Source organism: Bacillus rossius (genome assembly GCF_032445375.1).
Source record: "Bacillus rossius redtenbacheri isolate Brsri chromosome 9 unlocalized genomic scaffold, Brsri_v3 Brsri_v3_scf9_2, whole genome shotgun sequence".
Classification (NCBI taxonomy): domain Eukaryota; kingdom Metazoa; phylum Arthropoda; class Insecta; order Phasmatodea; family Bacillidae; genus Bacillus; species Bacillus rossius.
Genome location: NW_026962013.1, coordinates 28,910,139 through 28,935,282, shown reverse-complemented (window position 1 = coordinate 28,935,282; position 25,144 = coordinate 28,910,139). Strand labels below are relative to the sequence as shown.

At 33.5% G+C, this 25,144-nt stretch overlaps 1 protein-coding gene across 1 annotated transcript; it reads left to right on the top strand.

Moving 5' to 3' along the window:
- The first annotated feature begins 785 nt into the window (after positions 1-785).
- Positions 786-22,244, top strand: LOC134543299 (uncharacterized). Its single transcript, XM_063388215.1, has 3 exons — positions 786-1,121; positions 16,299-16,430; positions 20,651-22,244. Exons 1-3 carry the CDS (start codon positions 1,064-1,066, stop codon positions 20,800-20,802), a joined length of 342 nt encoding a protein of 113 aa, XP_063244285.1. The 5' UTR covers positions 786-1,063; the 3' UTR covers positions 20,803-22,244.
- Positions 22,245-25,144: the final 2,900 nt, after the last annotated feature.

Below are 25,144 nucleotides of genomic sequence, written 5' to 3'. Positions count from 1 at the left end.
ACAATGTTGATAAAAATTTTAAACGAATATTTGCAGATTTATTTTTATTGTTACAAGTGCATCATATACCAGTCAAAATGACACTGTTTTGGGAAAATAAGTATAATGAAACATTTACGTCATGTATATTCAATAATAAATGCTATCTTTACGGGAGAAAAAAAAAAACAGAAAATTATAAATAATAACACCGAAATCTCATGTTTGAAAAACGAAATTGGCTAATTATTAAATCATAAAATCTTGTCTCTAATAAACTAATCATTAAGTTCGGTATATTTGCCAACACAATTGTCAGCTGAGTGGTAAATGAAAATGTATTTCTTGGCTGCCGTATTACTAAGTATTTATACTTAATATTTAAATTGTATTTATATAATTTATAACTGCATTTTTTTTTATCTCGTTCATTCACTTAATGATCGTTTGTATAGCACTCGTCGTCTACCGTCCTCCAACATTCTCAACTATTAGGTATCACTTATGATTAAAAAAAAAAAATAGTATCCTCGACCGAAGGTGTTTTACAAACGAAAATGACGGCATTGGACGATTTCGGACACTTCGAACGAAACGCTAACGTCAGATAATACAGCTGAGGACGCGGGCGAAATGCCACGCGCCAAGCCTCCTGAAATGACGTAACCGTGCTCCATTTAGCAGCGCGCCGCGAGTGTACCGGCGCACTGATTCGTCAGAACAGCTAAAGCAAGAGAAGTGGTGGGGATACAGGAGGGAGGTGCGGCCTAGCCTCGCGATGTATGAGAGGAGGGGAAAGGCAGTGCCCTTCCACAATTGTTATAAAAGCTGTTTTCGAAGCGCGCGCGTTTCAGAATTACGTATCGAGCTGAACAGAACAAGAGAGCAAGAGCGCGCAGGGAGCCCAAGTGGAGTTTGGGTGCTGTGTGCGGGGACTCGAACCCACGCTCTTTCTTTCCTTCCTCCCCTCTTTTTTCCAGCCCTCTGGAACTCCTTTTCCTTCTTTAAAAACAATCCTTTTATTTACGCCCTTTACTTTCATCCCCTGCAACGTTGTCCCTTCAAACGAACAACTCGACACAACATGGCTGCCGTGGCGTTCGTTCTTCTGCTCGTCTCTTTCTGCTTCCTCGTGCACACTGGTGAGTTATTATTTTTTATTAATTTTCTCTCTGATTTGTTATTGTACTTTTCGCTGATGAACCTTTTTCTTAGTAAGTCTTTCATCGTTCTCCTGCTATGCGTATTCGTACATATCGCTAAAAGTTTTTGCAATGTCGTTCAAGAAGTTTAAACGTGCTCGGGATGAAATATACCGTTTTATAGGTTTGTCTTTATTTTTTGAAATTGTGTGTTTACTACTTTACCGTGTATTTTACAATTTATATTTCTAGCTCGTGAATATTTGAATGATTAATATTGTTTCCAAGTGGAACAATTAGTTTCATCGTTAACACAAATCATATTTTTTTTTCTGTTGCGTTAAAATTTATGAATTTCTATGGTTATATTATCTTTCGGAAATAAGGTACATGCATACTAGAAATTTTGAATTGGTTGCATTTAATTACATTGGTTCAAAAGTATACTTTTGTGAAATAGTCTAAAGTCTAAGTTGCTTACTGGGTATGAAATATTGGCTATGGTTGTGAAACTCGTATAGGATATATTCGCTGTTTTTTTTTACCTGCATAAAAAAAAGTTTTGAAGCTATCATGTGTTGTCTTAAAGGTTGTACGTACGTAAACGAGAAAAAAAAATTGATTTTAATTCTTAACATGTGACTAGCGTACACTTTGTACCGAAAAATAGTATGCAGTTAAACTACATATTTCACTTCGCAGTGTAGATTGGACGGTTGTTCCCTTCGTTTCTGCTGGTAGAGGTTTCAGCCATTCTCAAACAGATGTTCATGCCTCGTGGGTTTGCTGCGCCACGGGCGTGACTGTTTTGGGACGGGAAAATGGCGCCGAACTGATGATACCCTGTAGTGACGTCACGTCCTTTGCACGTGGCGCTCGCTGCTTTCCCTCTGATTTAAAAATTAATTTGCTAAAAAAAAATTACAGCTCATTACTGCAGTTGCATTAAAATAATATGCTGCCACATTCAAAGTAAGCACTGTAATAAGGGAGTATGTCTAGGTCTTAAAAAGTACAATGGAAAAGATATTGTTCAAATGTGTCATTGTTTGGAGTTTGATATACTTTATGTAATTACAAAATAGTAGTTTTTATGTACAAACATTTGCCATTTAAAATTCGGCCTGAAATTTGAAATGAAGCAAATATCTGCCAAAAAAAATCATAATCATTAACCAAATGAAATATTAAAAGACTTTTACAGTTAAAATGTCCTATTTAATGAAATTAATTAAACGCAACTACCAAAAGTTATAATTTCACCACTAATGGTTTGGTTAAAATAACAATTATTAAAACCTTAAATAATTGCCAAGTAAAATAATTGGTAAATCTGTATTGTACGGATTAGCGCCAAAAAAAATCGTAAAAATATGAAATAACTTTCATTATATGCTATCTTACGTCCTCTTTTCAGAACCGCCTGCGGAGATTAAAAATTCCAATTACTTTTGGAGATATCGAATTTTTTAATATTAATTTTTTGGCGATTTTTTTTAAAAAAATTTTAAAAATCCGAAAATACCTTTATTCTGTGCTCTTTAACTTCCTCTTTTCATTAAACCCGGCGGAGATCAGAAATTCCAAATACTTTAGGAGATATGGAATTTTTTAATTTTCGTGATGTGCACTGATGCGGAGTTCAGCCGGAAGCCTACGATTCACACATCCTTATGGACATACCCGAATACTCACGTTGGCAAGCCTTCTTTTCTTAAAATTAGCAAGAAGTAATTAAAAATACTTTAAAACACTGTGGATGGTTGGTTATATTAGGTAAGTATAGCTACATTAAAAAAACTGTAAAATCATTTTATGGTTGCTTAGCAAATAACTTTTTAATATGTAGCTATCCAGCGCTAGGTAACCCTTAACATGATTTCACAGTATTTTTAATGTAGCTATCCTAACCAAATCAACCATCCACAATGTTTTCAAGTATTTATAATGTAGCTAACATAACCTAATTGACCATTAGTTTTCATGAGTTGCATATTTATTTACAATAAACAAAAAAACCCGAAGATGCACGATCGGGCGTTTGCCTCTCGTCTGTTGAAAGAAGGCTTGCCAACGTGAGTATTCGGGTATGTCCAGAAGGATGAGTGAATCGTAGGCTTCCCGCGTTCCACCAGTGTTGCTTGTTTACGAGTATGATTTTTTTTTTTTTTTTTCGCGACGTAGTAGAACGACTACATCACGTAAAAAGAAAATTACGTGAGTTCCTACTGTTCATCCTTTTTCCCGGTTTGTTAGGTCAGGTCAGCTACATTATAAATACTTTAAATGTAAACAACCATTAAAATTAATTTTATTATTTTTAATGTCCGTTCAGTTTCAAAGTATTTATACTGTAGCTGACCTGACCTAATCTACCTTTGTCCCGTTTTGTTAGGTCAGGTCAGTTACATTATAAATACTTAAAACTATACAAGTAAAATTAATTAATATTATTTTTAATTTCCGTTTATTTTGATGTATTTATCATGTAACTAACCTTACCTAATGGAAAATTTCTGTTATTTAGGCATTCACGCACACACGGCAAAATATAAAATGGCGTCTGTTGAATGATTACATAGGGCTTGTATTGCAAAATAAGAACGGCGATATCTCCAAAAGTAATTGGAATTTTTAATCTCCGCAGGCGGTTTTGAAAAGAGGACGTAAAAGAGCATATAATGAAAGTTATTTCATATTTGTACTATTTTTGTTGGCGCTAATCCGTACAATACAGATTTACCAAATAATTTGTAAACTTTATTTGGATCGCTAGAAAAGTGTTTATATTGTCTGCAGTTGATATAAATGAGGAGCTATTTCAGGGATCATGGCTTTCAGAAAACATAATTTGTTTACTGCACCAGGTTGCCGGTTTTGCCACTTACTAATCGCCGGGCACGTCATGCCGGCCGTATGGTCAAAACTAGACACGTTCTGATTATCCGCTATCGACTATGATAGCTCATGCGTGCCACTTTTGTAATGTGTTAAATACTGTCCGCAAAAGGTGATGCTGCCATCTTAGCTTGAATTTTGAGATTGATGTATGACAGTACCCGTTCGGCTCTCAGGCTTTGGGATATTCCTAGAGGTCAAGAGTTCAAGTACCAGCGTTTTGTAGGGTCGTTGGGAATTTAACTGACGAGCGGAGGCCTTTATGCGTTAAATTCTTGCTGTCTATAAATGATTTAAATGCAATTCTTTACATTATGTTTAGGATAAATTCTGATGCTTAAAAACAGCAAGGTTGAAGCCTATACATAAGTTTATTTTGACGGTGACTGGAAAAAGGATTAAAGGGAATGAACGTATTATACGTTAGCTGTTATTTATTTATCGTATTTATTGGTACCAAAGTAAAGTTGATAGCAGTTTTCCAACTAATAACCACATTAAATAATTCTGTACCATTGCATTACATTTAAAAAAAGCATAACACTTAAATATACTTGAGGAAGTAGATATGAGAACCCCCCCCCCTCCCCATCCAAAAAAAATCTTATCATTTTAACCAACAAAAGTAAAGTAATTGAAAGTTTAACAGCGAGCAAAGTGGTTCTATCCCTCCCTTCTCCCCCTTCTTGAAATGAAATATTGGGTATGCACCTGACTTGGATCTATCTCCCATTATACTTTTAATTTAAAAAAACTTATATTTTTATTTGTTCGTTACTTTACAATTTTGTTGTTTCTCGTACAGCAATAATTCTTAAAATAAATTTTCGATTGTGATTTAAACATCCCTGATATCCTTTTACCTCCACCTCCACAACCGTTAGCATTGTATGTTTATATATACATACATATATATACATATATAATATACACACAGAAATAACGTAATCCATATCTTTGAAGTACAGCGACCTAAAACACAAGTAAACCAGTGTGACATAGTTTTCCACTTTTTTCTCACACGCCTATTGTGTATTAGCGTCTAAAATTTTCAGCTTGAGAATTTTATAGTCGGTGAATACTCGGAAGTGATTGCGATCTATAGTGTTCCCGTTTGTCCGGACATGAGCTTTAGTTGTCTGTAGAAAGAAAATCTGGTCAGGAATAATTTGGTTGGACAGTCACTATGACCAAGCGACCACCACATTTATATTTTGGGTCGTGACTCAATTTCGTGGCAGTCTGGCTCCATCTCGTTGGCCTAAAATTTTCGAACGGAAAAATTAATGAGAAACTATTTTTTTGAACCTACCAATATTTTTACAGGATTAAATTTCAATGAGTTAATTTCCGCAACATGCTTTTTTCTGCGCAATTGTGCTGTGTCAGTCTTGTAAGAAACAAAATTACTCAACTTGAAAACTTGTAGAACATTAAAATTCTGTTGGAAAAGAAGCAATTTGAGAGTAGAAGTGGTTGTGGTTGAGAAAAAAAAAGTACGCATTTCGACAATGGCAGTATTAAATCATGTTCCAAAACGCATACAGTGTATTCATAGTGCTGCAAAAACAGAGGTTTGTTAGATAATAGTTTCAACCATTAAAAAAAAACTAAGAAGTTGAAGGTGCTGATAGATAAAAGCCTGTAATCATTGGCAAATTAATTTCATGGTACGTTAAAATAAAAAATACTTAATTTAACTTCATGCTGCTTCTGCCATTTGCTCGCAGTTTTGTCTGGAGGACTCTGGATCATTTGAAGTTTCTCAATCTAACAAGTATCGAATTAAAGGCCACCCGGCAGAAACACTTTACACATGAGCATACATGAACAGATGGAACTAACCATAATGTGCGGAAGTCACACGTGTCATTTTCCAGTACTGTTGAATAATTAGCAGTCGAGTAGTAGTAACTTCGGACCGCTCCTCAAGTCTTGGCGGGCTATGATTTGGTCACCACCGCGCGTACGTCCTGTCAAAAGCCTAGCAAGCTAGGAAGAAGTTGATTTGTCGTGGGCCATTCAACCCAGGCTACTTGTTACGACACACGTGGCCAGGGAGTGCCAGCCTTTGGGGGGAAAAAAAAATGGCACTTGGCCATTTGTAAATTACACCATCTTGGCAGGAGTGCAACGGACGGGTGGAAAATAGAGCGACATGTTGTCACATTATAGCTGGACAATGATCCGTCTCATCCTTCCGTCACCCGTTCGTCAATCACGTGACATACAGCCAATCAGATGGCCCGAAAAATTCCATCCGTTGTTCAAAACGTTACCATGCTTTAACTTTCTACGGAAGGACAGATGAAATTATAACCTCAAAGTTGTCTGAAGGAAACTGTCTTCACTTAAAAAAATTTTTTTTTTAAATGTTTGTTTATTTGCTAAGTTTCTTTCGTATTATGGTTTTAACTTGCTTATGAACACGTTTTAAGTTTTATATTTGAAACAAAAATTGTCTTGAGACACAAAAGTAATTAATAATGCATGGTAACAAGAAAAAATATATTTTAATAAATATTTTAAGATTTTATCGTTTATAAAGGGCTTAGCACACATGATCGTCAAACTGGTAAACCTTTACACGATAAATTAAAAAAAAATTATAAGTCTTAATAGTTGTAGAAAAGTATAACGACGGACGTGCGAATCATTGTGAATCGCTCGGCTTGTTGAAGGACGGACGGACACGACGGATCATTGTTGAGTCCAGTTATACTCGTTGCGCTGTTGAAACAAATAACTAGGCCTATGCATTTATTCACCTAAGGTATATCTTAGAAATATAACCAGGTTAGTAGTGAATACGGTCCACTAGGCAACTTCAAAGAAGGAAAATTAAAAACAAAAAAAAAACATCCATTGTGTAGACTTGGACCTGCATATACATCATCCATATGTTTTAGTTGTCATATTAGGCACATGTACCCTATTAGGTTGTAAAATACGGTAACTTCAAAACAACAGATATTATTTCATCATGACTGAGAACTTTCTAGCACGTACAAAAATCGATATAGGATATTACCTATTCTTCGACATTCGTTCGCGTCAAGGTCTAGGTGGCGGTAAAAGTTCGACATCTCTTGAGTGGCCTCGGACACTAGAGTCGTGGTAGATCCATGGCCTTTTTAGAGAGAGGAAAACCGATTATCGTTTAAAAATTGTTTAGTTTTCGGCTTCTGACGTTCTGTCTTAAGTTATCACAACTACTATGCAGATATTTGCGTGGATAATTAATCAACCAGTTAGGCTTTCAAACGATACCGATATTAAAGTAATTCTAATTCTTATATTTTGGCCCAGAGCACAAGTACGTTTTCATGCACCGTGAGCATATTGGTAGCCATTTAGAAAATAGGGGTGAAATTTATCTTTGCCGATGTTTTATACAGATCTGAAAAACCTGGAAAAATCGGGGGATTTAAAAATGCTCCAGGAAAATCAGAATGTCAGCAGAAAGTCACTAGGTTGTAAATTAACAGGTAATCTGAAATACAGTGTTAATTAAATAATGTTTTTAGAACCATGCACTTGCCAACCTTTACGATTTTTTCGTAAAATGTACGAAAATCACGTCCGTTTTACGATTGTACGAGGATGTCTGCATTTTTTTACGAATTTTAAGTACGAGAAGTTTATTAAAACATGTATTTTCCGTCTGCCTTAAATGTTTTATTGTATGGTTTGTGAAAGCTGTTGCCATGTGTTGTTGCTGTGGAAACGAGTGCGGTAATTGTTATATTATTGGTCGAAGGCCAGCGAACCACGTAATTTGTTGTTCGATTGTATATCTTTCCTTATTAGCCGCCTGAGTTACATTGATGCGCTTACAACCAATCACGAACCAGTTTAAATAGCATGTTTTTAGTTTGGCAAGATAGTGTCGTGCATAAGCGTATGTTGTGATTCTTCAGTTAAAGTTGAGCCAATTTTGATTTTGTTTATTACAGATTAGGAAACAAATTTATTGCAGGTGTTTAATAAAAACGTTATGTGCACAATTAACGGAAGTGGAATCAAGTGAAGAAGAAAATGCCCCTGAAATGTGATACACATTATTCTCAGGCATTTCGTGATACATACACGCGGGATTTTCCGTGTATTCTTAAATCTAGCAATTTCGCATTTTTTCAGTGTGTAGATGCGAAATTAACATTGGGCACGGCGGAAGATATGACATCAATCTCCACGTGAACTGTTCAAAACATCTCGCAAATGTTAAAAGTGTCGCAGTTAGTTAAAAGGTTAGTGATTATTTCGCTAAAAATAACAGCACGGACAATGCTGTAATACGTGCAGAATGTATGTTTACAAACTTTTTGGTTGAACATAATATTACTTTAAATGTTTTGGATCGCGCCGGCCCGTTATTCAGAAAAACGTTTTCAAATTCTGAAGTAGCAAAAAAATTGGTTGCGCAAGAACAAAGTCGACGGCTATCGTGAAAGAAATGGCAACAGATGCAACTATAAAATTGTTTGTAATTTACAAACTGTGGCATTTTCAGTCGCGGCCGACGGCAGCAATGACTCTGAATCCAAATTATATCCACTAGTAGTAAAATTTTGTGATGCAATTTTGAAAATGATAGTGTCAAGGTTGCTTTCATTACCAGTACTCCAGGGATATTCTACTGGAAGTTAACTGATATCAGTGTATATTGTAACAAAGGTACACTCTGTTTATTTGTAGGGTACCACAAGGAACGAAGTTTTTTCTTTGATGTGATACTAAGCAAAAATGTTTCGTAAATATGTATTGTACGGATTAGCGCCAAAAAAAATCTTACAAATATGAAATAACTTTCATTATATGCTATCTTACGTCCTCTTTTCAGAACCGCCTGCGGAGATAAAAAATTCCAAATACTTTTGGAGATATGGCCGTTCTTATTTTGCTATACCAGACGTGTGTAATAATTTGACCGTCGCCATTTTATATTTTGCCGTGTGCGCGTGAATGTCTAAATAACATAAATTTTCCATTAGGTAAGGTTAGTTACATTATAAATACTTCAAAATAAACCGAAATTAAAAATAATATCAATTTATTTTACATGTTGTATAGTTTTAAGTATTTATAATGTAACTGACCTGACCTAACAAAATGGGACAAAGGTAGATTAGGTCAGGTCAGCTACATTATAAATACTTTGAAACTGAACAGACATTAAAAATAATAAAATTAATTTTATTGGTTGTTTAGTTTTAAAGTCTTTATAATGTAGCTGACCTGACCTAACAAACCGGGAAAAAGGATGAACAGAATAAACTCACGTAAGTTTCTTTTTACATGATGTATTCGTTTACGTGAGAGTCCTTAAGATCCACATAAAGTTCTGCCATTCCCGATTACACCCGAATATTCACCTTCGGCCAACCTCGGGATTTATTTATTTTTGCGCAGGAAAAATGAATTGAAATATTAAAAGTGGTCGGATAGGTTAGCTACATTAAAACACTTTAAAACCATTTGGATGGTTAGTTAGGTTAGTATAGCTACATTAAAATAAACAGAGAAATATTAATAAATAAACCCGAGGTTGGCCGAAGGTGAATTGTTCGGGTGTAATCGGGAATGGCAGAACTCTATGTGCATCTTAGGTTTCTCCGTTCGGGAACATCGCAAAAAAAAAAAAAAATGATACTTGTAAACAAGCAACCGTTATCGCCGCACGAGTGCACAGGATGAAAATTAAAAAATTCGATATCTCCAAAAGTATTTGGAATTTCTTATGTCAGCCGGGTTTAATGAAAAGAGGAAGTTTAAGAGCACAGAATAAAGGTATTTTCGGATTTTTAAATTTTTAAAAAAAAAAAATCGCCAAAAAATGAAGATTAAAAAATTCGATATCTCCTAAAGTAATTGGAATTTTTTATCTCCGCAGGCGGTTCTGAAGAGAGTACGTAAGATAGCATATAATGAAAGTTATTTCATATTTGTACGATTTTTTTTGGCGCTAATCCGTTTAATACATATTTACCTTTCGATTACTAGAAAAAAAATGTGATATCATGAAAGTTTATTAATTTTTCAATTGCCGCGAGCAGTTTACGCGTGTTATATTATTTTTTATGTATTTTACTAATTGAGGGTTTCAAAAGTTGCCAAGTCTGCATGCAAACTCTAACTGCAAAAACAATACCCATGGTGCCAATGATAAAATTTGAATCATGGGCGGAATTAGTATTAAATAAAATAAAAGTGATACCAATAAACTCAAGGCTGATGTACACTATGGAAAGCACTTTTAAGACCGTTAGTCGTATGCATGTTTTAAACTAATTTTTTTTCATGGCGAATTTACAGCCGAATTCTGGTGGTGAAATTTGTAACATTCTGTAGACGTAAGAGCAAACAATCTATTAGTAACTTTTAACCTTGTAACAGCTGGACATTTTGTTTGAATTGTGCATTTGGATGAAATAGCTACTAGGTATGTAATGTAAAAAAAAGGGCAAAATTATTAGATTATTGTTAGGAAAAAACAGAAAGGTCAGGGAACTTCGAGCATGAAATTCTGTAATAACCTTTCTTTACATTATCTCCATACACGTTGCCCGCCACGCGAATGTATTTACGCCTGAGGCAGTTTCCCCATGCGTGAGATGAGACGCTAAGTGGAACCGGTTCCATTAACACAAGGAAACCAGCGAGCAGCTGTTCACCGTTATTTTCTAACCATAGTCTGTGGAATATAACTTGGCTTATATTTGACAGTTTTTAACCGAAGGTCTCAACTAAGTTCTCACAGAACCACGTGGCATTTTTTTTGTAGAGGGAACATAAATATTGTTATGAAATTACAGATATTTGTAAATTTGTGTATTTACATGAAAACAACTGTATCTCTAGAAAACAGTGCTCACAGTAATAACTGGATTTGGATTCTTACCCGAGCATTTATGCTTTGTGTTGTGTCAGTACCTCTCAATAGTTAGTTATTTGTAAACTGATACCTGAAAAACTTTACAGTTTTAACAGCGCACATTAATAAGCATGATACTCAGTATTATCTCGGGAAACGCATTTCATGTTTACAAAAATAACCAAAGCCACGTGTACAAATTTACAGTCTCTTTCTTGTTGCAATGCAAACTTATTTCTTAGCAACTGGTTTCCAATGGGATATTTTCTAACAGTACAGAGTTTTATTTTCTATGTAAGAACACTAACAACCACATGGAGTTGTTTGACAGTGGCATAAAATACGTAGACCATTGGATGCTTCTTTTGAGAACTGTCAAAATTTGAGAAAAGTAACATATACTATATCACTCAAGTGCCGTTAAATTACAAGGTTGTACTCTGGAATTGTTGCCGGATGTTGCTACCTGAATGGGATCAGGAATGATGGATGAGCTATTTCATACCAGCTGTTTACGGAAATGTTTGAAGAAACGTTCACTGAGACTAGATCTGGAAATCTCTCGTATTCCTCTCCCGAATCATATACTGTTACACTCAGTTACAGGTACCTACTGCGAGTATATTATTTTTGGCATATTCTGCTCTGACATTAATGCTGTGGCGTAAGAAACAACAAAAAAAAGATTAATGTAGCACCACACTAACTAATCATGCATAAATAATAATTATTTCAAAATTTTGAGAATATTTAGGTGTCAGTCTGAATGTTCTTTGCAGAACGTGTCAAAAATGTCCCACATTACATTAAACACAGTATATAGCCTATGTCCTAAGGAAGTTAGTGTTTTGATTTTATACCGAACGATAACTATTTTATCAGTCAAGTTGGTAAATGGAATAAATGGCAATGGCAATGATAAATGTGGAGCACTTAATTAAAATTTTGTGTTTCCTTGATTAATAACTGATCGAAACTTTGCAGTGCCTTAGGCCTTGGATAACCTGAGAAATTATAATTGCCATTTCATCAAGCTGAGGCCGGCTTGCTGAATCGGGATATAAGGAAAACGTAAGCGTAAAACCTCGCGTTGTAATCAAGGGGAACGAATAATAACTTCGCAACTAATTTCCCTTCCTTTCCTGGAAGCCAGGCTTCCTGGCAACTTTCACATGGACGCAAGCTATTTTCCTTGTCGAATTTTTGTTTGACAGTAGTTGGGTCTAAATCTACAAGAAAAATCTTTTAGCAAAAAAATTTATTTATTGCGATGTTTTATACAGTTTGTACGCACATTGGTCAGGGAAAGTCAGGGAATTTATATGAATTCCCGGAAAATCATTTGTAATTCCCAAGTGATAGTTGTCATACTCCATTTTGCCATCATCACTTCCAAACTGTAACATAAAATCTAGTAGTGGAAAATCTCGGTCGAGTTTGTTAATGGGCAATATCTGACCAAAGGCGTAACGGGGAAGGTTTTTTTTGGAAAAACAGAAAAATCGCTGTAACTCCCATAATATGCAAAAAATATATACACGTTTGAATTATTATAATTCGTAGGAGTAATACCAAAATCTTTATTATATGATTAAGCTTTTGATACGACCAACCACAACTGCAAGGAGTTGATAAAATAAGGGGTAGGATTTAAAAAAATTCATAACTCCCTTAGTAAGAACATTATCAAATCCGTTAAAATTGTTTGTAATTCTTATATTTTTTATCTAAAACTTAGTCTGAAACAATTTTTGATATGACGAACAAAAAAAGGGGTAGAATTAAAACAAATCATAACTGCCTTATTAGGTACACTATCAAATCAGTTCAAATTGTTTATAAATTTAATTTTACCCTAAGACTTTGAAACAATTTTTGATAAAACGAATTATTACCGTTAAAACATGGGGTTGAAATAAAATAAAATCAAAACTTTCGTAGTATCACATAAGTTTGAATTTATTTCAAACCATCTTAATTCTTGGTGCAAAGAAAATTTTTTGGCGACCACATTATTAGTGTAAGGGAGGAAAAATAGTGTTACTAGTGTTACTAGTAGAAGGTAGAATAATTACATAATTACCTTAGTTGGCATGTAATATGAAATTCGTTTTAAGCTATTCGATGCTGCGTTGTAAACTATTCAATGTTGAATACATAAAGTTAAAAATATTAGTAATATTTTCGCTGCATGATAAATGAGCAAATATTTAATAGAATATTTTGTAATATTGGATGACAATATGTTACGTACATTAAGTTTATAGAAGTTTCCCAAAATATTTCCAGAATAAATAGGTACTTCGAAATCTACCTACGCATGTAGACTCTGCAGAAAGGTTTTTTTTTTTTTTTTTTTTAAAGGTTGCCGTTTAAACACGTGTAACGACTTGTAGATGTAAAATGTAAGTTTGACTGAGCCCAGTTGATCCGAGTCCTTGACTCCAGTACGTTCGCGGGAAAGGTTTCAGACAAGGTCGCAGCATCTCGGGTAAGCTCAAGTGATGTAACTGCGTTTAAGTTTCGAAGGTTTTCAAACCTCGTTAGCCTTCACGTTCAAAGTAAAGGACTTAACGCACTTCGTCCTTGGTCCAAAAAAAAAGATCGGCCGTGGCAACGCTTATTGTACCGCGTCAAATATTTATTTGGCTCGTTAATCTGTATGTTAAAAACTCGTCCTGTACTTGGGAAGTGAGTTGTCTCCGATACACAAACCCGTGCACTATATTCGCCACGGAGTGTTTTGAATTTTTTTTTTAAAATTATGACCTGTTTATTTGACGGCTCAGACTCGTTGCTTAATCAGGCAATACCGCCGCAGGGTAAGCTGCAACTGTACTGTCATAACCATTGCGGGCCTCTAGGTCCGAATGCAAGATCCGGGCATCGAACCGTGGGCCACGGATTGCCGCCCACTACCTCTAGTTGTGAAAATAGATATTAGGTTTTAATGGTGATGTAGATAACGGATGTTTGCTGGCCCTGGTGTGTTGTGTCGTATGACTGTTGGTACCAAGGGCGTACGCGCAGTTGGGGGGGGGGGGGATATGGGAGAATGCCCCGTCCCCGAAATAAAAAAAATCTTATCATTCCCACCATCAAGAAAAGAATTTGAAAACCAACAACCTCCGCCCTACCCCGAAATGAAATTCGTCATTCGCTCCTGGAGTTATTACATTTTAATGTCTCGTTGACCGAATAATACAGGAAAAAAGCGATTTTTAAGTGTTATCATATTAGCTTAAATCCACAATAGGCTTTAAGGTTACTTAACGATTCGCTTAAGCCCCGCCCTTAAAATATGATTGTGTATACATGAGTATAATGGTTTACGAATGTCGTTTTAGGCTTCCGCGGAAAATAAAAATTGTCCTATTTCCGCAAGAAGCCTTGTAATTGATTGGTCAAGCGAATGTGTGAAGTCAACGTTTGTTGGTGCCGTAGATGTGTTGGTTTCAAAAATTCGTTACTGCGCAGCACAGCGCATATTATACAGCTGTATTCACACCGTGGTCTCGACCATTGATGAACATAGACTGGGGCCCATTTCACAAAAAGAAATATTTGTAACGAACAAGCAATACTGCTATTGCAATCACACAAGATACAAACTTCTTGAGTTTACGCCTTCCATATTTGAAGTGTAGTTTACCGAAAACTTCTTAACGACGCAGACGTCGTGTGTATAGAAGCCACCATGTTTTTTTTTTTTTTTTTTTTTAAATTTAGACCTCAATAATGTATTTCCTCCCCAGTAAAACCCAACATGTCCCATGCACAGAAGCTGCAGGAATTGTTTTTCCAAGTATGTAGTTAGTTTTAATATCGGTTAGCACACGTGTTACTATACGCATGTTTTCCATAAAAACTTGACATGTGCCTTTCATGTTACTAATAACATTATTGTACATGTTTTATATTTTTTTTTCAACGAAATCATCTAACTTACTTCACTTGTTAAACTTGCGCTCAGTGAAAGAAAATAACATTTTAAAATAAATTTATTGACAATATCTTGTTTTCGTGATGAACATGAATTATATAAAGAAACCCGGGGAATAAATTATATTTATACTGTTTTGAAACTTCAATTTGAAGGGTTGGTGACGTCTTTGTGTCTTTCGTGCTTTATAAACGAGCGTGATTATTTGCGTTGGTTGCGTTTTTACGTCGTTGCGTTCGTTGTGTAGTTTATAAAACCCGGCCGTAGCCCGTGGGCGCTGGCGGGCGCGGCGCGGAGGAGAAAGTCAGTCGGGGCCTATGGCGGTTTTCTCTCGCGGCGCCGGTTCGAACCGGATCCGGGCAATCACGGCCCCGCGCAGGCTAGGCAACCCCAGCGGGCGCGATCACGCGCCGGCGGCCACCTGTTCACGTGATCGGGTGACGTCACTCAGCGGGGAACATCTGGCGGCGGTTGTCGTGCCGCGATTGCCCCACCACCGCCACCGCCACGGTTGGCCAGCAAGCCTGCGTTTTGTTCACTGACCCGCGATCGGTTCGCTGCTCGCTCGGGCGCGCCATTTTGCGAGACTTCATTAACGATTTTAAATAATTCCGCCGACCTTACAACATCAAATTAACCTTTAATTTTAGCATCGATCACCTGGATGGGCGAAACCTTCTCCCCTCCCATTTTTTCCCCCTTTTCAGAAAAAAAGCTAATTTTTATGAGAACTTTTATTTGTGTCAAATTACTTTTACAACAGGAGAAAAAAAAATTAATGATGAAAGAACATGGATTCTTAGCGTCTGACTCGGGGTCAATGAATATTAGAAACGACGCTGGGTTTCGCGAACGGCTTTCGTTACCGACCGGCCTTGCCATATAGTTGCATTCCAGCTAAACAGAACCCGTAGTAGGAATTCTAGCCGGTTCCAGTTAATCTAAGCATGACGGAAGTTCTTTGTGCATGTTCACAGTCAGCATGTATTGTCATGCATTGGTATGTGAGGAAGAGTTGGGTCTCACAACTACTATACTATACTTGTTAATTTTTTTACTTTTTTTCACCATTACAAGTGTTGTGCCGATTTATCATAATAGGTATTTAAAAATAGGAACTATAACCAAATGTTAAATTAAAAATGGCAGGGTGTGATTCCCCTTGAACACTAAATTTGTAATGATGTTTTGCTATTCAAATTGATAATACTAGGTAGTTGACTCATCCAGATCTCCGGACCCCAATAGCAATATGGAAGCACATTCTGAATTCCATACTGTATTGTAGCATTTAGTTAAGAAACTATTGTAGCCTCATTAAAACTACTAGTCATGTATAAAGCGGTTATAAACAACAGCTTTTCTTGTAATAAAAGCAGTTTGTTGTAAACTTTACTGTGAGAGATTATGAAATATTTACTTCACATATGTACTATTAACATTGTCCATTTCTTTGTTGTAGGTGCAGCGATATCCTGCATCAAGTGTGGTGACCTGTTCACATTCAAGAAGGAGTGTGGCGAAGTCACGAACAAGGCCAATCACCTTGTGGAGTGTGATCCTGATGTGACAAAATGTTACTCCATGATAACACGTGAGTGTCATGCCATGGCTCCTAGGGGTGTGTGTTGGTTGTGTCACGTGCTTGTTCACTGCTGTAGTCGACTAGAGAAAATTACTTTCCATTTTGGATGTTCCCTATGCTTGCCAAAAATAGCGAGTTTCACTCTTGAATGGCCCAGTTGGAATATAACAGCTATGTTGTTCAATTTACGTTATTTGTCTGAAAATAACCATGCAGTGTAAAAAAATACTTTCCTGTGGCCAAAAGAGTTATAACCATTTTTAGTTTGTGGAAAACTTATCAGGTGCTAAAGGCATGTGTGGTAAATCATGTCTCTACTAATGACTATGTGGTTAATGAATTTACATATGTGTACAAATTTTTGAAGTTATACTTCTTTAGGCGAGTTATGAAAAAATGATGAGAGTGAAATTTTAAGATGCACGCGCATCACTGTAACACAAAATTAACAGGTTGAAGCTGCCCACTAAACCGCTCATTAAGTTTCGACCAACAAAATAGAAATAGAACCTCTATTAGGCATGCTCGTCGCCTCTGATCACTGTTTTCATATTTATAATATTTATCCACATGTTTCTAGTTTCTACATTCACAACACGTGTTTTAGTTTCATACAAGTGTGAATTATATATGTGCTAATAAATTATATTCAGCAGTGATTTAAATTGAATATTTTGATTAATATTATTTACTATTTGTAAACATTAGTAAAAAAATTGTGCTCCAATATAATTGAGGTTAACGTATGTATTATTTATTGATATAAATTAAAATATTATCATTTAATATAATATTAATACTAAATATTATTAAATTATTAATGTTAAATATTTATTATTGGTTATTTAATATTTACAAAATATATAAATAAATTTTTTAAAACATTTAATAAAAAAATTGTGATACAAATTAACAGTGAACATCAAATAAAAATATTAATTTTTAATATTTATTATTAAATTGAATAAATTATAAATATTTATAAAAATAAATGAACAAATTTAATGAAAACTTTTTGATAAAAATGAAAGGTGTGAATATTAAATTAAGAAAATAATAAATATTTAAAATTAGGAATCTTATAATATTTAGTACAAATTGTCATATATATTTATTCTATAAATTTTATTTATTTAATTTTTCATATTTAAACTGAACTTTATTGACTGTTAACTATCTTTTTCCAGCCCTTTTGTTATTTTATTGTAATTAATTATTTGCATGCCATTAAAAACAATTTTTTAATGATGCCAAAGAAGTAAAACTTCTCACGTGCATACATAAGTACACGCACCCATTTTTTTTACATTCTGTGTGTACTTTGAATATTTAATTGTAAAGTTATAATTTAAATATGCAGAGGTTTGGGATTTTGCCAGACAGTGACATTGTAGATAGACAAATTATATAAAATTATATAGTATTTTCATGCCTTAATTGAGTCATTAATCACATATATTGTGTACACAATTATACACGTGCTTTCAGTTTGCCAGCAATGCATAGTGTTTTTTTTTAAATGGGTAATTCTAATGGAAACTCGAAATTCCTGTCCTAGCAATTTTTACAATAATCCTAAGCGATTTAGGATGGTATTTTTTTTTTTCGGAAAGAATATCATCAAGGCTAATAATGTTGGTCATAACTTAAGAACCGTACGGGCATTTGTGAAGAATAATAAATATATAGTACTCTGAATATCATTCCCTCACTATGTCCCAAACTCCAGATTAAAACATTGTCTAAAGTTTTTATCGAAAACTTCTTAAAAAATTTGTTTGCAACTATGGCTTGTCTATTGTAAATACAACAACTTTTCAAAATTTCTCTGAGTTTAGGATCATAAGTCATGAACAAGTTGTCTAATGTTGACTTAACATGTGTCCCATGAAAAATTATCATTCCCTCACATCATTACCAACAGTCGATAAGTATGTATATTCTTGAGGACTTTAGTAATAGTCTCATTAGTTTTTGATAGTTGGTAGTATGGTCACTTGTTCGAAATGGCAAATTGACTTCAAGCTTGTTAAAGTACTTGTTGGAAGAAGATGTCATTGTAATTTTTTAAAGATTACATTTTAAACAATCATTCCATCACAGCGAAGAATAAAGAAGGTAATAGTAATATTTGAATTTTGATGACGTAGTAAAGTATGTTTTTAAAGGTAGAAAGTGTAGAGAAAACTTAGATCGTTACAAAAGGTTATGTTGCGAGATTTTTTTAGGTTATGGTTTATTTTGTCATTCCCTCACATTTGATTATTTTCAGTTATATTATAAGTTTGTTCAAAATAATGTTCAAGAATCTCACTAAGAGATTTTAAAAATTTCTAAAGAAGTACAACATTTTTGGTAATTTTATATTGATAGTTTATTGTTGTAATTGAACTGTGATTACTACTACGATAAGAAAGTTTTGGTTTAAGTATTCTTTTACTCATCTTGCAAGTTGCAATATGAGTTTTAATACATAATTTTTAAGTTAATGTAACCTAGTAGTATTCTAAAGATATTTAAAAAATAAATAATACGATTTCATATGAGAAATGAATATAAACATCATTTCCTCACCTCAGTCATCATTCCCTCACATTTGATTATTTTCAGTGCTCATAAATTCGTTCAAAACTCATTTATTCTGGGGACCACTATATTTTTCACTTCTAGTAACATGAGTACTACAAATTTAAGATAAAACGAAGATGAATTTATTTAATTATTTTTCATTAATCTATTGATAGGTAATTTCGGGATTTCATGAGAATTACCCTAATACTTAATTCATCATGGTCATACTTTGGAATAAGTTAATGTTCTCTGTTTCCATAACTGGGCAATATATACAATTTAACTTTTATAATCACATTTCTAAAAATATTTCTTCATAAATATCTGAAATTAGGAAAAGTAACAAAAGAAATCCATTGTTTAATAACTTTGGTGTGGTCTCATTATGGAAGTGCATTCTGCCTAAGAATTTGGGCGATGCTGGATTTACCTTTGATTTTGCACTCCGTTATAAAGAATAGTGGGAAAAGAATTAAAAATATATTTGAGACACAGTTAAAAATTGTGGTGAATTATTGCCAATGATAAATTTAGATTTAATTTTATGAATAATGTATATACCAAACAGTTGCAATATAAAGTCGCTTATTCCTTAGATGTTGAGAGAATTATTTCTTGATGTATGCAGTCTAAACTTATTAATACAAAATTGAAGGTCCATAATTTTGGCACTTATAACAAGATTTGTGCTAACAAAACTATTACAAAATTAGCTTAATCACTACCGCTATGTAAACCCATTTGTTAATTACTTATAGGTAAACTACAATTATTTTAGAAGAATATTTAATTTTCTAGCTTTTTTTTTCAGTTATATGCTAAACCAAAGAGATGGGATCAGTATAATTTAAGTTGAAACTTTGCTTTGTTTCCCCATTCTGGAATATTATACATTATTGTTTAGCTTGAGACATAAAAAACTTTTGTTTGCATAATTACCTTATTTTGTATAAAAAAAAGCTGGTTAGCATAACTCCTAAGTATCTAATTTATAGAGACTAAAAATAGTTTGTATTAATGGTTTTGTACTACTAGGGTTAGGTTTTTTTATGAATGAGGTTGCACTGTATTTTAAATTGCTGTCGAAAGAAGAAAGTAGAAATGTAAAGTAGTGTTTATCTTATTTTTTTTTGTTTTGGTTTAGTATATTTATGTGCAATTTATGTAGGGGGGCTAGGAAAAAGGAAAACCTGGAAAATTAAAGAGATTTTCAGCAACATGGAAAAGTCTGGGCTGGGTATTTGTGAGGTAGTTGGAAATTTCTTTTAATGATTCCTTCTTTCCCCTTTGCAACCAGCATCTAATTGTTCAAAATGTTTTCCTGCCAATTATTTTTGCTTCTAAGTATATCAGCACTTCAACCATTGACTTCAGTATTATCGACAGGCAGTATGATAAAATAATTATTAGTTTATCAGTTGCCTTTTGCAATAGTGAAGTTTTGCATGACTGAGAGTTGTGATTTAGAATGTGAATTTTTTTATAGTTACAGGTAGGCAGCTATGTAATTTAGTGGCCGGGGAATACTTTTAAAAGTCAGGGAATTTTGTATCACAGTTTTGCTAGCTGTCCTGGTGAGTGATGTGGAAACACAACCACAGTTTGGCAATATTGAAACTCAAGATTTTTGACGAGAGTCTATTCTGTCTGTTGTGCAGCTCTGATGGGGAAGGTTGCGGTGCGAGGCTGCTACACGGACGACGTGAAGTACTTCTGCAATGCATTTGGTGCATGCGAGAAGTGCAGCAACGACTTCTGCAATGGCAAGAGCAACCTCAAGCACAAGTTTCTGAAGGCAAAGTACATCTAGGACCTGTGGAAGAGAGATGGAGAGAGAGAGTTCACGGTGGTTTTCGAAGTTCCTTGTTCGTCGAGTTGACGAGTCTCTTGTTTCCCACACGCTGTTGACATTTTTCTACCACTGTCAGTAAGAACTTAAAAGGTTGGAAACCAAATTTGAAGAACATGATTAACTTTTGTTTCTTTGTACTTTAGGACTAGCCACTATGGTTTTCAAAAAAATTGTTTTAAAACTAAGTAAAATTTTGCATACATAACTAGTTAAAAAAAAGTAGCAAGATTTTTTTTAAAAAGGCTACAATGATCAGGTGCAAAGGAATACTTTTTGCTTGTTAGTTAAAATGGAGGGAAGAGTCTATATTTATATATATTTTTAAAAAAAATTTTTTTAAGATTTTTAAAATTTCGGTAGCGTTCTAGAACAAACGTTTTGATTCATGTGGAGTTAATATGTTTGTCAAGTCGTGCAAGCTGTTGGGCAACTGGATAAGTCGAGTCCTCTCTCGTCTACACGTTTCACCATGTTATAAGGGACCTGGGAGATTCCTTGTTGGTTGAACACCAGCTTGCACCAATTAATTTTGTTCGTTCAAAAAGTATTCCTGTGTGATGTGTACATACGTACACATATATATTAACATTTGGGCACTGCTCATGTGTTTGAATTTTCGGATGTCTTTGTAAATTCTGAATGTTGACTGCTGTGAGACTCATATTGTATTAAAGTATTATTTAAAATGTATGTATTATATGTTAATTGTAATCATTCAACAGAAAAGTATTTTTTTTTCTATTTTTACATATTTGTAATGGATACTTTTTCACTCTGAATGTGTGTTGTGTTAGGTTTAAACTCTCGCCATGAAGATGAAATTTGGTTTCTCAATAGGCAAAATCCAAAAGTTAAATTGTTTTGAATGAATACATATATTCATAGGATGATTATTAATATTAGTTTGACTTTCTATTTGTGTGATTGAACATATTTGTTGCTTTTCTTTCATATTATAACTTGCTATTAACTGAAACATTGAGTTTTTTTATGTTTATCAAAATTGTAAATTTTAGTAATATATTTAGTACCTACTCTTTTTCATAGTCACTTTAAAGGAATAAAAAAATTGTTATATAACTAAATTTTTTTAGTAGTCAATACATCCAGCCTAATCATAAAAATATTAGTAGTATCGTTTGTGAATAAATATGTTTTTCATATCCTGAAATAAGCTGCAAGTAATTAAAATATAAAATAGTAACAACTAAATTTTTATTATATTAAATATTTGTTAATTACAGAGAGTACTGGTTTCATTTGATATTTGATACCATGTATATACTATAGTGTGACAGTGTTGTTAAATTATTTTGGCAGCATTTGATAATGTTGCATGACTGACTTCTTTTGTACGAATGATGAAAAGAAAGTATTTTCAATAAAATTTGTAAAATCAATCATGTTATATTATTTGTCTTGACAGTTCACACAGTTAAAAAACAGTTTAATCAGTGGTTTTATTAGTAGCTAATCATTGATCCATAGTAATTTTTTTTTTGCAAACTAAATGTATAAAAAAAGTAATGACACACACTAGTACATTGTTCTTTTACTAGGACAATTAGATTGTTGAAAATTCTAAACATACTCAGAAGTGAAAACACTGAAAAAAATATTTCACAAGCTTTTTGGCTTGTGCATGTTTCAAATAGTGTACTACACCTGAAGGTTTAAAAAATGAATTTGTATTTGTGAGAATTTTTTTGAGAATTATTGATTCAATTGGCCCAATTTGGTTGTGTGTTATACACAGTGTTGAAATAAGAATTTGAATGATTGAGTTTAAAAAAAAAAGAAACACTAGCGTATTTAAGGGGGAAAATAAATCTTTGGCTTTCGGTTTTACCAATTACAATTTTGATTCGCTACTTCCAAGGACTATGGTCGTTAGATGCTTTGATAATTTATATGAAGTTTATTATTGCTTTTCAGATATAATGGGGGATTTTTCTTTTCAAAGTTAATTAACTAAATACTATCAAAGGCCACAATAATGAAGAAAATATTAATTTGTGTTTTGTACCTAATATGAACTAATGAAACTCATCCAGGATTACTTTTTTTCTCAATGAATGCTTGGCTGGGCTTGTTCACGAATTTAATCATGGGAAGAAACAGTTAATATTGTACATACAATGCTGAGAATGCTCAAACATGAGAAAGACTGTTTTTACGTTTTGTCTGCATGTGTGCGACACATTTAGAATATTGTTAGGCGATTGTTTTTGTATGTCTGATATTCCCAGGTAGTTTCACACTTTTATTTTACTGTAAATACTGATTATTAACTTGGCAAATAGTATACTTGCCTGCATAAAACATCTTTTATGGTCTGAAATTGTAAGTAAACAGTTGAAGGACTTAGCAGTGGTTAATTTGGTTACAATGAAAATTGGCATCTGTATGATGTATGTTTACTATAATAGGTATTACAACAAAGAATATCACTTATTTAAGCTCTTGCATAACCCATATAGGCCTTAATTCTGCAATGACAAAGCAAGCTACTGTATAGTTTTAAAAGTAGTTTCTTTCAATAGCAGATTACATACCTACATTTGTTAAACTAAAACAAAGCGTATTTGTATGGTAAATTGACCCTCGAATGTGTATATAGGTTTATAAATTTCATGTTGAGTAGGATCATTAAAAATAGCAATTTTAGAGTGCCCACTCTAACAGGTAATTATGTTCCTAAAAATCTAAATGAAACTATTAATTAACCTCTACATTTTATGTGAAATTTACCATATAAATAAATGCACTCTTAATTTTAAGTGCTTCCTTATAAAAAAAAATTATGGAACCTGCAACACAAACACAAAATGTAGACATAATTGGAGATTTTGGAGTTCGCTTAATACATATGTAATTTTGGTCTTAAGTAATATGCGATAATGTTCCTTGAGGGAGTAGTATCCTGAATTATTTTTCTTCTAATATTTAGTGTTTTTGCACTTAATTTTTAATAAATACATAATATAACCAAATTAAATTATTTATAGAGGTATTGTTTACTGAATAAGATCTTATTTGCTGGTTCTTATTAACTTGCCGACTGTAGGATGGTAGTTTTTATGAACTTGCTGTCTTAAAACTTAATTTGTAGTGAATCATTCATTAAATTAAAAAAAATTCCAAAACTCTGAAAAAATTTAGGTTTCTATGGTTTTTGAAAAAACTAGTTTTCATTGAGTTTATGAATGACTAGGTAAAACCCACAGCTTCGCTTGTGCAATCTCTTGATTATTGCTAACATCTTACCATTTAAAGAGAAGTATGTAATAAACTCCAAGAAGACAAATTTTAAGGTGCATAAAATATTTATTTCATAACAAAATTGTTTTTAGTATAATCAAGTATAATCAAGTACCTATCTGATTTGATTTTAAAACTTCAGTTATAGTGTGTTCAAGTATGTATTTTTTACCTTATGAAATCACATTTACCTCAATTTCACGAGGCAAACAATTAAAAAAATTGTTAGTAAAAATGCACATATTTAACTATGTTAACACGAAACTGAGGACCTGGGGGCAGATAATTTTGTCATAGTATTTAATGAACAACTTTTAAAACCCTGCAGCTTAAGAAAAATAAATTTATAAACCAAATATTACAGGGGTGGTAACTGTGAACATAAGTTCTGCATATCGCAAGTAAATTTTTTAACTAAAGATTTTCATCCTAGCAGGTTAAACCCAAACATTACAAAATAATATGGAAAATTAATCAGCTCTCCCCCCCCCCCCCCCCTCCTCTACACGACAGCTCTGCCGCAATGCATGTGAGTAGAGACGTGGTTTGTGGTTTTAGTTCAATTTTTGTTTTTAAAACAGGGGTTTTTGGTGTTAATTTTTTTTATAAAAGCTGTTTTGTAATACATACTCAACAAAAATTGGAAAAAAATTTATATGCTGCAGTTTTACAGTAAAGTAATTTTTATTAAATTGGTATCAATGGATAAATTAAAAAAAAAATTAACAGTCATTTAAGGTATAAAATTGATTCAATAAGAGATGTGCAATAAAACAAATTGAATTAATTTTTCTGCACAAAATAAAATTGAATAAATTTTTCTGATCCATGCACTTTGGTACAATTTTTGTCCGGAGAAAAAACATTCCTTGAAATTCAAACGATAAAAAGATTTTTTTGAAATTTGAATTAAGGTTTGGTTAAATGCTACTCAATTGTATAATATTACTTGCATTTCGGTGCTTAATTGTGTGTTAACTTTCATTTCAGATTTGTACTGTGATTTGACATGGTTGTCTGTGTTATTTCTGTTTTATTG

Coding starts and splice junctions, on each gene's coding strand:
- LOC134543299 (XM_063388215.1), top strand. CDS start 1,064: ATGGCTGCCGTGGCGTTCGTTCTTCTGCTCGTCTCTTTCTGCTTCCTC. Junction 1,122..16,298: donor CTGCTTCCTCGTGCACACTG/GTGAGTTATTAT, acceptor TCTTTGTTGTAG/GTGCAGCGATATCCTGCATC. Junction 16,431..20,650: donor ATGTTACTCCATGATAACAC/GTGAGTGTCATG, acceptor TCTGTTGTGCAG/CTCTGATGGGGAAGGTTGCG.